This window comes from Pyxicephalus adspersus, chromosome 9 (genome assembly GCF_032062135.1).
Source record: "Pyxicephalus adspersus chromosome 9, UCB_Pads_2.0, whole genome shotgun sequence".
Classification (NCBI taxonomy): domain Eukaryota; kingdom Metazoa; phylum Chordata; class Amphibia; order Anura; family Pyxicephalidae; genus Pyxicephalus; species Pyxicephalus adspersus.
Window position 1 is genome coordinate 31,181,206 of NC_092866.1, and position 14,067 is coordinate 31,195,272.

Here is a 14,067-nt window from a genome sequence, read left to right on the forward strand (position 1 = left end):
GTTATGTAACACATTTGGGTATTGCTTCACATATGAAAATAAGATAAATAACTCTACATTGTAGTTTGTTGCTGATTGGCAGGAGCAAAAACATTTTAGATTTGACATGTTAGGCATCTGTTTCATAAAAAACTTTTTTTAAATATTTTACAAAAAAATGGGGATTATATTGTGTTTGTGTTCTATAAAACGAATAATAATACTAAAGTACAAAAAATAGGTGTGATATTAAATTGCACACCAAGTGTACTAAATTATAATTTGCAGCTATAATTTTATTATTGTTGTATAGGTGCTCTGCTTTCAGAGTAGATATATTTTGAAACTCTAAACTAATATTCATGTCTAAAATGCTCATTTTAACATGCATTTAAAAATATAAATAAATACATACATGTTGGTAGCTAAGGGTTAAAGAACCCTAGTATAGGCATGGATGATAATTACATTCTTTAACATAGACTACTAGCAGAAGCCTGTTTAAATAACCCCCACAGCAAAAATCTGAAAGTCAAGCTTTTACATATATATGTATATGTGTACATAAAAATATAATCATAATTGAATGAAAGGTTCGTTTACAGAAAAAGGCATTTCACTAAATCTAAGTGCAGATTTACCTTTATTCAGAAATAAATGGTAAATGTACGCCGGTAAAATACCTAATACTGAGCGACACAAAGCACTTTTTTTCTTCTATTAAGTAAATGCGTGAGAGGAACGTTCATCATTCTCGCTGTTTCCGAGGGTAAGGAATAAGGCATGCTCACTATAAAGCGGAAGTAGAGCGAGTTAAGCTTTTCTGATTTTACGTTGAAAGTGTTTGTCGAGGCGGGAGAGTTTTGTGAATTATGGCTACAGCTTCTAGCATTGATGTGGACGCAACTCAACACTTAAGAGATATTTTAAAGCTGGATCGTCCTGTTGGTAAGACATGTTTAATGAAATTTTGCGGAAGAGCCTTAAAGTGGGATGCTGTTGACAGTGTTGGACCGCTGTTTATAAAGTATGGAAGTAGAAGAGTAATACCAGCTAGGATGTAGGAGACATTATGTATGAAGGGTGGTTTGTGTAAAATATTACAATTGTTGTCTTATGTTTTATGGAAATGTTGTCTCAGTTTTATAATTTTGCGAAGTAGACTAGTAAAGTGTTCTATAATTAAATAATATTGGTGCTGAGTTTTTTAAGTGATAAATCTACACTATATCTTGGACAATTTTAAAATGCATTTTTTTGTTCACTCACAGCTACTTTTTAGCTAGTCACCTATCTAAATGATTTTTTTAAATGTAAATCATAATTTTAACAGGACAAAATAAGGTTTGTGTAATTATTTTCTGTAACATTGGAGCCAAGCACAACTGAATACATAGCTTAAATGCATGTAAAGGGCGGCTTAATTTGTCAAATAATTTGTGTAATTCTTTTATTTCCTTCCATTCACAGAGCTCTGCAACACAGCTCAACTTTATCTGGTTAATGCTAGATTTTAATATGCTACAGTCCAAGTTGATTTTTTTTACTTGGATATTATGTACACTTCTCTTTCTGAACATATTATACATGTTGCTAAATGTGCTGTACAGGGGCCTGCAAAATTGCTCAGTTTTAGTTGTATTCCATTTGTTTATTTTCTTTTTTCTGGTACTCTCCAGCCTGAGCAGATGGCCCAAAGGAACGGATGTAAGCCTGGGGTCCCTTTTTCACTAGTGAGACAGTGTTTCAGCTGGTGGTGCACCTTTGGGAAGTTCGCTATTAATGTGAGGATACAGTAGCACCAGTGGAGTGGCGCTCTTCATTGGTGCAGGTGCAGAACTCTGTATATTCTTAAAGAGGAACTAAACTGAAAAGTGCCAAAAAATAAAAAATACACTTACCTTCTATCCCCTAGGGCAGCCTGATCCATCTGGAGGTGTCTTGCATGGAGTCCCGGCAACCGTCCCTGAGCCGGCGCTCCGGGCGCCGCCATTTTCTCCTCTTCTTCTGGCTTCTTCCTACGTCACCCGACCCAGGCGTGAGATTAGGTGACGTAGGTTGGGAAAAAAACTTGCCAATCTCGCTGCGCATGCGTGAGATTGGCAAATTTTTCTCTTCGCACGAAAAGGCTCTTTTCGGGCATGCGCAGAAGGGGCACCCAACAGCTTCCTGGAATGCGTGATGTAGGGACCCCCGGAAATCTTTTGTCTACTGTAAAGTGACATTTTTGAGTTTAGGTATGCTTTTAGGATCTGTGTGTGGTGCTATGCAATTGAAGGCATCTTTTTAAAGGGGAGTGTTTTAAGAAATGTTCAGTCGGGACAAGTGGGCTATTGTTTTGATTTTTGTGCTAAGGTCATAGTTGATGTTCCCCTGTATCTTTCAAGTCTCGAGATAGATTTACTGGTACCCCGAAAGTTAGTGTGATCGCTAAGGCAAGAAACAGTCAAGATCCTTGAAAAAAGCAGCAATGCCAAAGCTGTAGTAGTAAGTAGAGGCCAATAACATGGATAAAACAACTGAAATACATATTCCCAGTGGAAGAGACAGAGTAAATTATATAAACAAAGCAATAAACAAAATTGAAACAATCTTTACAAAAGGGCATAAACATAGAATAATCAAGGAGAGTTAGGATGGGAAAGGGGGGTAGTCCTACCTACTGTGTGGTTCAGAGTTTCAAAAGTCCAGCTAACGGTTCTAGGCGAGTTCAAAGATTATTAGGAGTTAGTTTGTCAATAACCGTGTATGTAACAGTGTAAGGAAATTTAAAAGAAGTGGACAATGAGGGCTGAGCGCAAGGAATTTTTTATTAAAAACATTCACTACTTAACAATCTTAGTGGCTGAATGGTTATATTTGGATATTTTTCAACGCGTTTCACAGATATGTCAACCGCATTGTTGGGAAACAACCATGAGACCCACACGATTTTATAAATCTAAGATCTAAATAAGTAAATGTTCTGCATATATGATACTAGTTTTACATATAAATATAATATTTTACTTACAAAACCAGCTTTTTGATGAGGCATAATAGATTGGTGTTCCCTCTTTCAGCACAATAATAGAATTCACACAGAACGGCATCAAGGTGGAAAACGGGCATGGCACCAAACAAGCGCTTCATTTTGACGATTGGATTTAAATTTCAGCATCTCTTTATTGAAGAACAAACATGGCTATCAATTCTTCAAGTTTTTATCTTTTTAAACATTCATATAGTAAAGAAAAATAGGAAAAGAGGGAAGTGACAAGACCGTTAGATGCAAATGTTTTTGTTCCTCCAACAACTTCTAAATGAATATTTCTATCTTAACACTTGTTTTATTGTTAAGGAAAAAACATTGTGAAAACAGGTTAGTTGTATATTATAATACAATTAGGGTGACTTAGTCATTGGGACCAATGCCTGTCCAATGGGGAATAAGAGTTTAAAGGCAAGGATTTTTTCATATATGCCTATTTGTTCAATTCTTTAAGCATCTCAAGATAACTAGGAACTAGGCTTTGAAATTCAGAGAATTTGGTTTACAAAATATTCTGTAGCAGTTAGGTAGCGATCCATATAGAGGTGGAGCAGTGTTATTTCAGGAGTGAGAGGCAAATTAACCAAAGTGCTATCTCTAACAAGTCTGGATATTTGTCCAGAAAGATCTGATGGATTTGCAGTATCACAATAAATAAAATAGTTGTGTGCAATGTGCTACATTGCTGGAAATTGGCATGTGTTTAGTAAAACTCCCTGCTTTCCTGTAATGAAATATAAAATTTATTTAATATTATTATTGCTTTCTGTACCCTACCAGGAAGATGTTGATCATTTTCTGTGTTAGGGTAAATGTCTTAGTTATTGAAACAAATGGAAGGTGGTAATTCTGCGCTATGGTGATGACATCTAGCCTAGATGCTTTTAGGAGGGGATCGGACACATTTCTGAAGGTAAAGACCATCACAGGTTACTAGCCCTAATGTGCTACCTCTTTATTATAGATGTGGGCCACTGTGCTATAAAGGAGCTGCTCTACATGGGCCATTGGCTTGATCTGCAGAATCTGGTTATTAGACCCGTGTAATGCTGGGAGAGGTTGGTGTGAAGAGTTCAGCTCGCTATGGCCTGTGTGTGCGCTATATGAGATGACAGGACAGACATGGCATTGTCTGTGGGTGACATGGGATAGTCAGGGGGTACTTTGTATTTACTACTGTTCATAGGAACCAACCTGGTCTTCTGCTAATGGGGAAAATGGGAGCTTGTATGGCTGATCGAAGTCTGCACCCCTTCTGTGTATGGAAATGTGCGCTACACCTCCACTTCATCCTATTTATGCACATTCCCCTAACAAGTAGGTCCAACGCATTTATAGCGGAGGGCAATCGGAGATAGGAAATGCACTCAGATGCCTTTAAGAATCACTGTTGATTCAGGGAATATCTATTTCTTTAGTGTTAACTAATAGTGTTATTTTTGGTTTAGGGATAGATTTGTATTGGATGCTTAATTTTTTTTTTTTTTTTTGTAGACTTCGCAAGTCTTGAACATCCAAAAATGAGTACAGCAAAAACAGATGGAGTAAGATCATTCCAAGAGACCTGGACAAAGTCATTTGGAGCAGCAGGCTTTTGGTGGTCCACGGCTCTGTCCATAGACACAACCCGCCCACCCTCCCATTGTAGGCTTTGATCTGCGATGAGTGAGTGGGCGGTGTTATGTCGTAATGAAGTCACTCTGCGGGAGTTTCTCCCCCTTTAAGTGACACCCGGCTCCCCGCGCATGCGCAGTTGGGAGCTGGTAAATTTAGTGGTCCGCAGGACCGAAAAGATTGGTGACCATTGATTTGGAGCTTAATGGGAAGTGACACCAACTACAAAAGTGTTGTCAAACTTGGTGAAACTAAGAGTTTCCTGAAGAGAAATTGGGGAAATATCATTCCCAGTATCTTAGTTTTTGCACCTATCTTTCTAGAACAAATCATCTGACCGCTGCCAGTTTTCAAATTTCAGTGTTCAATCTGATGGGGATATTATGAAAATGGCCATGTTGTCTGGGAGTAATTCCCTTTTTCTTGATTTCCCAAAAAAGGATAAAATTATTCAACGCATCTCTGAGATGCCACTTAACAGAAATATTGTGAGATGGAGCATAGTTCTCCCCAGACCGTTTTTAGTGGGCGGGATGCCCAGCTGCCGCCTCTTATCAGCCGCTCTAATCCTCTGTATAGACAATTTAGAGACTGCTCCGTTCACAGCTGTCATCTGTTTCGGCTGTTGATAAAAGACTACGGGCAAACAGCACAGCTATGATTAGATCGGGATACAGGCTGTCCCTCCTCCTTTCTTTAGCTGTGCTGAGTCATCTTCGGGAAAAAAAAACATTGTGTAACAATGTAACCGCCCAGTGGGCGTGTGTAAGTTACAGCATGTCAATATGCAGCCTTACAGCTCTTTGTGTATAAACCTTTATATCTCCTTAACTGTATCTCATAATGACTTGAAATTTTCAGGCTGCACAGTGAACGCTCAGTTAGTAGTAACTGAGGGGGGGGCGAGAGAGAGGGAGGGGCGAGAGAGAGGGGGAGGGGAGAGAGAGAGAGATAGAGAGAAAGAGAGAGAGAGAGAGAGAATAAAATGAAGGGGGAGAGAAAGAGAGAGGGGGCGAGAGAGAGGGAGGGAGGGAGCTCGCCCTCTCTTTGTGTTATCTAGGTATCGCGCTAGGAGGTGACATTTGAAGTTGGGCTGAATTCACGCTGGCAGTAAGGTTGCATTTGGTGCATTTACCCCTCACTTTCCTCTTGCCTGGGACCACTGCTGGTTGAAAAACTGCTTGGCCTGAAAAGCCCAGCACTTACCACTGGTTACCAATCCGTGGTGCCTAGCAGTTGCCAAGTAGTCATTCAGGATAACTAGTATAACTAGGAGCTCCAACTATAACTAGGAGTATAACTAGGAGCTCCAAATTTGCTGTGTCTAGCCCCACCCACTTTTTTTACCACCCGGCTGAAATTTTTTTTTTTTGGGGAGAACACTGTATGTGATAGCAGATTAGGATAGGACAGCCAGTGTCCCCCTTTCATCACTGCCTATATTCTATAAAAAATAAAACTGTCTGAATTTCACTCCACAGTGTGTAACAATGTCATCGGCAGCGCAGTGTGATAGCTGTAAAGGCTGTTTGTCATATTCTGCAGCCTAACAACTCACTGTATTCAAACCTTCAGATCTCCTAAACCGTTGGTTGAAATGATTAGGTGAAATTTTTGGGGTACATGGTATCCTCATTGCTTCTAGTAACCAATTTTTTTAAAGAAATAGGGGTCACAAGTTTAAAACTTGTGAAAATTGAACATTGGGGTTGCTGTTTCAAAACAGTGTTTGTCTAAGAGCCCAAAATTGAAAATGCAAATTCTGGACTTCCCGGACCATTTGCATAGTAAGAAGCATTGGGGTGGGGCCCCTAAATTTAAACATTTCTTTCACAGAACTATAATTGTCATACTATGCTACTGTCTTCTTCTTAACCTTGAACCCCAATTTCTCTAAAACAGAGAGGTGCAGGGAAACAAAAATAAAGGTGCAAGTGGGAGACACTTGTGGCTAACACCCTCCAAAACTTTCTTCACCATGGCATCCTTACAACATAAAAAAAATTCTGTCCATCAAAATGCACCTGTTATTACATGTCTGTACCTGAACCCCATTTCGTTTTAGTGGGCGGAGTTTGTTCTAATGACACCATAGTGATAAAATTTATGAGGATGGTAGCACCAGATTTTCCACACACATTTTTGGTTTCTTACACCTCCCCATTCCAGGGAAATTGGAGTTCAAGTCTTAGAAGTGGGCAGTAATGTGTAACGGGACAGAGCAGCTCATTTTGATGGGCATGTTTTAATGATATAATAATGAAATTAGAAGGGGAGTTAGCCAAAGGGGTCCCCCACTTGCACCTATATTTTTAATTTCATATATCCTGCCACTCTAGAGACATTGGGGTTCAAATAAGAGAAGCAGACATTGTAGTGTAATATGACAGTTATAGATTCGTGACAGGTAGGTATACATTTAGGGGCCCTACCACAATGCTTCTTGCTATGTAAGTGGCCCCGGGGGTCCATAATTTGCATTTTCTATTTAAGACTCAATCACAGGTCTGAGCCTGGGATGGGAGAGTGGGTGGATTGTGTCCAGAGACACAGCCCGCCCACTTTCCTGAGCCTGGGATTTGTATGGGGGATGTGGTCCCGAGGCTCTGACCAGTGCGTCCCCCCAGCAGGGTCCCTCTCCTGACCCCGCTCGGGGGGGCAGCGGCCAAAGCCACGGACCACCGGTTGGCAACCACTGCTCTGGATGGCATCTGAGCACAGAGCAGTCTCAGAGATCCATGCAGAGGATTAGAGCTGAGATGGAAGGTGGGCGGGGGAGGCATGGCAGCTGGGCGGAGCAACCGGCTAAATCTTTCTGGGGAGAACTATAGGAATGTATCATCAAGGGCTTTCCTATAATGTAAGAAAAGTGCTCAATCTCGTGCATGGCCAATGAGATCAGCACTTGATGGAACGGTGAGCATCAGAAAGAAGAGGGAATCTGAGCATGCGTGGGATTCACTCAGCTCAGTTCGTTAACAGATAAGGTGAATTTTTTTTCACAAAAGTTTTGTGTTACCTAGATATAGCGCTAAGAGGACACATCTGAAGTTGGTCTGAATTCACATTGGCACTAAGTTTGCATTTGCTGCGTTTTTCTCTCACCAGGAACCACTGCTGCTTGAAAATCTGCTAGGCCTGAAAAAGCCTAGCACCTGTTACCAATCCCAGGTGCCTAGCAGTTGTCAAGTAGTGACTCTGGAGGAGAAAATGTTTTTTTACTGCTAATGTGAAGCAAGCCAAATTTGTTACACCACATTGATCACATTATTACACTACTACAAGGGATTACACTATTAAATATAGAACACTAGGCAGTTGGAATAAAATACACAGCACTGAAAAAACTGAACAAAAAAATGAAAAAATTGGACATTTTAACAAGCCAGGCCTTAGAAAGTTTGAACAAATTATAGGGGGAAGGTAGAACACTGACACAATATTAGAGGTTACTGGATACCTGTGACATAAATAACTGGGAGCACTGAATTTGCTGTCTTGCCCCACCCACTTTTTTTTTTTCTTCACCTGGCTACAGCTTACCACCACCCTGCTGAAAATATTTTCTGGGGAGAACGAACACTGGAGACCAGCGTATGGCAAGTGATGTTAGTCAGCAGCTCACCACTGACTTACAAAAGGCACTGTGTTACTCCATGTGCTTGGGTGAATGCACAAATATAAATAATTATGCAAGGCTTGCAGTCAATTTCTGTGATGGTGTTGGTAACATCATGACAGAAGATCTAGTGAAACTGGTGTCTTTGTCTGAAAGAACACAAGGGATAGATATCTACAGTGCTGTGATGGAGGCTTTTTTGTCACAAGACATAAGGCCACAAAAAGTGGTTTCATGGGGCAACATCGGGTTTTATACAGTTCTTTGTTATAGAACTACTTACTTACAGTTAGGTCCATAAATATTTGGAAAGTCAACTTTTTTCTAATTTTGGTTTTGTACATTACCACAACTATTTTAAATAAAACAACTCAGATGCAGTTGAACTGCAGACTTTCAGCTTTAATTCAGTGGGTTACACAGTCACTTCTTTTAAGGTCAATTCAGCTCAAAAGTATTTGGACAATTGACTCAAAGGCTATTTCATGGGCGGGTGTGGGAAATTCAATTGTTATGTCATTATCAATTAAGCAGGTAAAAGGCCTGGAGTTGATTTGAGGGGGAGCCATCCTTAAGCTGCAAAAACAGAAAAAACCTATCCGGGAAATTGCTTCAATATTAGGAGTGGCAAAATCTAAAATTTGGTACATGAAAGTAAATACAGAGGGTGCACTGCAAGGTGCAAACCACTCATAAGTCTCAAGAACAGAAAGACTAGATTGGACTTTGCTAAAAAGCCAGCTCAGTTCTGGAAAAACATTATTTGGACAGATGAAACCAAGATCAAACTTTATCAGAATGATGGCAAGAAAAAAGTATGGAGAAGGCGTAGAACAGCTCATGATCCAAAGCATACCACATCATCTGTAAAACATGGCGGAGGCAGTGTGATGACTTGGGCCTGCATAGCTGCCAGTGGCACTGAGACACTAGTGTTTATCGATGATGTGACAGAACAGAAGCAGGGGAATGAATTCTGAGGTGTTCGGAGACATACTGTCTGCTCAAATCCAGCTAAATTCAGTAAGATTGATTGGGAGGCATTTCATAATACAGATGGACAATGACCCAAAACATACAGCCAAAGCAACCCAGGAGTTTATTAAAGCAAAGAAGTGGAATATTAATGAATGGCCAAGTCAGTCACCTGATCTGAACCCAATTGAGCATGCATTTCACTTGTTGTAGACTAAACTTCTGACAGAAAGGCTCACAAACAGCAACTGACAGCCGCTGCAGTAAAGGTCTGGCAGAGCATTAAAAAGGAGGAAACCCAGCATCTGGTGATGTCCATGAGTTCAAGACCACAGGCTGCCATTGCCAGCAAAGGGTTTTCAACCAGGTATTAGAAATGAACATTTTATTTTCAGCTTTTTAATTTGTCCAATTACTTTTGAGCCCCTGAAATGAAGTGATTGTGTTAAAGAAAGGCTTTAGTTCCTCACATTTTTATGTAATCTTTTTGTTCAACCCACTGAATTAAAGCTGAAAGTTTGCAGTTCAACTGCATCTGAGTTGTTTCATTTAAAATTAATTGTGGTAATGTAAAGAACCAAAATTAGATATATTATCTCTGTCCAAATAATAATGGACCTAACTGTATGTACAATAATGTCTGGTGTTTGAGCACAGGACTGGAGAGGTTTTTAGCCTGCTTGGATTAAATGAGGCTGTTTATGAATGAAAAAGGACAGGAATATCAACGGCTCACTGATATGGCCTGGCTTACCAACTTTATGTTTTTTACAAATTTCACACTACACTTCAATGTACTAAAGAAACAACTACAAGGTGTAGGGAAAACAGCAGAAAGGATCTTTTGTGATATCAGCAGGTTTTGAAAGAGACCTTGAAAGTGGGCTGCTGAAATATTTTCCAAAATCTAGAAAATTCTACATTTGCGGAAAATCCTACAAGGAATTTTCTAGCATTGTAGCAGCTGCAAAGGTGAATTTTAGTAACAGATTCATAGTTCTCCCCAGAGGGTTTTAGCTGGTTCCTCCGCCCGGCTGCTGTGAATACCCCGCCCACCTCTCCTTGATAGCTCTCATGCTCTGCACGGATCCCAGTGAAGCTGCTCTGTGTCATCCGTTAGGAGGATTGTTGCTGTGGTGAGAGGTGATGCACACAGTTCAGCCTTCATGTGAATGAGACACAGGCAGCCCAGCCCCCATTTGATAGCACGAGCTGGGATTTCTGTTTAAAAAGAAAAAAGCTGCTGGTGAAATGTATCCACTGCTAGAGCTGTGTGTGACGTCTGCATGTCATATTGCATTCTCACAGCTCTTTGTGTACAAACCTCCATATCTCCTAAACTGTATGTCACAATGACTTGTAATTTTCATGGTGCACAGAGGACCCTCATAGATACTACAATTTCAGCCCCCCAGCTTTAAATAATTTCAAGATATGGGGTCACAAATGTAAACAGTTATGAAAATTGAACATTGAGGTTGGTGTTTCAGAGGAAAGTGCAACTAGGAGTCCTAAAAAATGCAAATTGGGGACCCCGGGGCCGCTAATATAGCAAAGAGCATTGGGGTGGGGCCCCTAAATATATACCTACCTGTCACAAATCTATACCTATGAGACTACTGTCTGTTTCTCTTTATTGAACACCATTTTCTCTGAGGTGGGGGGTACAAAACTGAAAATATAGATGCACGTTTTGGGCACATTCTCCCCTTACAATCTCATTACTACAGCATCATTAGAATATAAAACACTCTGCCCATCAAAATGGGCTTCCCTGCGCTGTTACATTCCTGTCCTCTTAACTAACATTTTGAACTTCAATTGGGGAATGGGGAGGTGTAAGAAACCAAAAATATAGGTACAAGTGGGGAACATCTGTGGCTAACATCCCCTAAAACTTCATCACTATGGCATCATTAGAACATAAACTCTGCCCACTAAAATTTAATGAGGTTGGGGTACAGGAAGGGTACAGTCATGTGTAACAAGGAAGTGTATTTTGATGGACAGTTTGTTTTTTTAATGTTGTAATGATGCTATGGGGGAATGAAAGGTGATAGCGAGACGTGTCTCCCACTTCCTCCTATATTTTTGTTTCCCTGCACCTCTTCTAGAGAAATTGGGGTTTGAGGTAGAGATGCAGACAGATATGTGTAACAGAGCAGGCAGCAAACTTTGCTAGGTAGTGATTTATGTTCTCATAATGCCATACTAATTACGTTTTAGAAGGGTTTAACCACAAGTGTCCCCCACTTGCATCTACAGTTTCAGTTTCCTATGCCTCCCTGTGCACCTTAATAATTTAAGTTAGCCTCAGACCTTTCATTGAATCAGGGTGGGCGTGGTCTCTGCGGGTCCTGCACAGCACATGCTCACTACAAACTTAAGGGTTTCCCTGTGCACACACACACAGGCCACATAGTAGTCATTTGAAAACGGAGGCTGCGGGCCAGTGAAAACCTGAACACGGGCCACAATTTTTTTCAAGAAAAGGTTGTTGCACTTAAAAAAAAAAAACAAAATAAAACTGAATTTTTACTTAACATAAAAGGGTTGTCTACCCTACATAAATATGGTTGTCATCTAAACCTTATCTGTGCACATAAATATTTAAAATATGTTCATGCACAAATTAGCTGGCCACTAAAACAGGTAAATTAAGGAACAAGTTGAAACATAAAATACACAGCAGTATTGTTGGTATGAGTATAGGAACTTAAATCAACAAAGTCTATAAATGAGCACTGATTGGATCTGTTTTTCACACTCGCCTTGGCTAGTCTGGAGTCAAACGCAGTACAAAAACCACTTTTGCCTTGTTTTGTGAGGTAGTCGAGAAAGCAAATTCAGAGGAAAAATGTGAACTCGGTGTTCTCCCAGAATTTTTACTATGGGCAGGAAGAACCTCTGTGTGGGTGGTCAAAAAGTGTACAGGACAACTCATGACAAGTTTAGGGTTTTCAGTTGTTGCCACAGGAATTGGGTAAACTCTAAAATGCTTCCAGCTTTCTATTGAACACTTCAATTTCTCCAGCAACCTGCATTGTAAAATAGCAACCAGGACGGCTTTCCCAGCCTTTTTTGGCACTTGTCTTTAATTCATCAGAAGGCAAGGTGTGCTAGGTGTCAAGACCAGTGAGATCAGTCACCACTGAAATGAACCCCTGGTCAACTGGCACAGCAAACCTTTTTTATTTTTATTTTTTTTTTTAAAGGCAGGGATTGTAGTGAATACTTGAAAAATCTGTGTTTGAGAGTTCTGTGAAAGGGAACACAGTAGGCTTAACAGCCTTAAGACTTTTCTGCTTAAGGTCCATTTCTCACGTAGGTAGTTCTATTAGATCCATGGCACCAAATTGAAACCTTTGTCCCTCGATGGATGGTAGTTCATTATATTCAAACCGTTAATAGGTTTGGTAAATCATTGATATACTAAAAGTGAAATATCACTTTTTGGGCTTGGTGGAAGAAGCTGTAGGCGGGTGGCCACTCCTGTATTGTGACCCAACTTTTCATTAACCACTCAAAAAAGCCGGGTGGTTACAGAAAAGTGCCTGGTGGTGCTCCCAGCTAAAATGGGGTGGGGAGAAAGTTGAATGAGTATGAGTGTGTGGTTGAATCGCTGAAGACTGAAGGTTGGATCTGATTAATAATTTTGTTTACTTTTTCAAGCATCTTTCCATGACTTGGGATAAAAAATTGAATAAATCAATTTGTTTTGGACTGGTCTTAATATTTTTTATTACTTAAGAACAGGGTACTAGTTAAGTTATGTAAGGTCCCCCTTGAACCAGATTTAGTAATCCAGGGGCCCGTATGCCATTTGCATGGCTTCCTGGTTGCTGTATTTCACACTTATTATACTCATACTATTATTTCATACTGTAAAATACATTTTCTTGAAAAACAATGTACTGCTTTTAGACATATAAATCAGGACAGAAATGAACCACCCAGAAGGTTAATATTCCATGTGTTGCTAAGAATGTAATCTATTGTAGTAGTGTAATACTGTACATTTTTTTTTAATTACTTTATAGAGAAATTCTGTTGATGCACTGGAGGCATGGCTGGTTTAAGTTCTGCTTTAAGTATAACCATTTTAGCATAGCCCAAAATAGGGGTAGGGGCTGTGATCATATGTAAGGTTATAATCCAGATATGTTTTTTTATGACATGTTCTTTAGCATGACATTTGAAACGCTAGGTTTCAGGATAGTCTTAATGTTTTACTTTTTAGATACTTTTGCGGACATCCAGAAAAAGACGTGTTTCAATGGAAATATGAATGGTTTTCTTGCAATTGATCAGACTGAAGCTTTAAATGTAGACGCCGTAGACAAGACTTTGCAAGATCCAGATCTCAGAACTGCCGGCATGGTGCCCTTCTCCAACAAACAAGTTATGTAAGTAAATAGTGGTCGCTTAACTTCCTGATTTAATATAAACCTGTTTACTTGTGTATATGCAGTTTTCCTTAACGGTGTTCTTCCTTATCAAAAGCAATTTCTGGAAATCTAAATAGCTATGTGTAAGACGATCTTTCTACAAATGTGTGACTTTGACTGCACTTTTAAAGAAACCTCTTTATTCCTTGCGTTATTGTACTGCTTTTGAAAGTTTTAGTTTGGTAAATGTGTAATATGACAAACCCTGTTAATTTACTGTATGTATTTCTGTTTTTCAGAAAAACATAGACTATCCTTTAAACTGCTGCTGTGCCCTCCTACTGGACAGCACTACCTAACCTTTTTCAGTGACTGATAAATAATCCTGCACAAACTGCACGCTATCCTGTTTGTAATATCACAGTTCTGTAATAGATTGACAAATAGGTCTTTGTCCTGCT

The 14,067-nt window shown here is 39.8% G+C and overlaps 1 protein-coding gene across 1 annotated transcript in view; it reads left to right on the forward strand.

Moving 5' to 3' along the window:
* The first annotated feature begins 1,038 nt into the window (after window positions 1-1,038).
* EDC4 (enhancer of mRNA decapping 4) overlaps window positions 1,039-14,067 on the forward strand; it is a 256,361-nt gene continuing 243,332 nt past the window's right edge. The window contains exons 1-3 of the mRNA XM_072423087.1: window positions 1,039-1,053; window positions 1,659-1,686; window positions 13,459-13,624. Coding sequence (XP_072279188.1) covers window positions 1,668-1,686; window positions 13,459-13,624 — 185 coding nt within the window. The 5' untranslated portion in view covers window positions 1,039-1,053; window positions 1,659-1,667. The remainder of the gene's footprint in view (window positions 1,054-1,658; window positions 1,687-13,458; window positions 13,625-14,067) is intronic.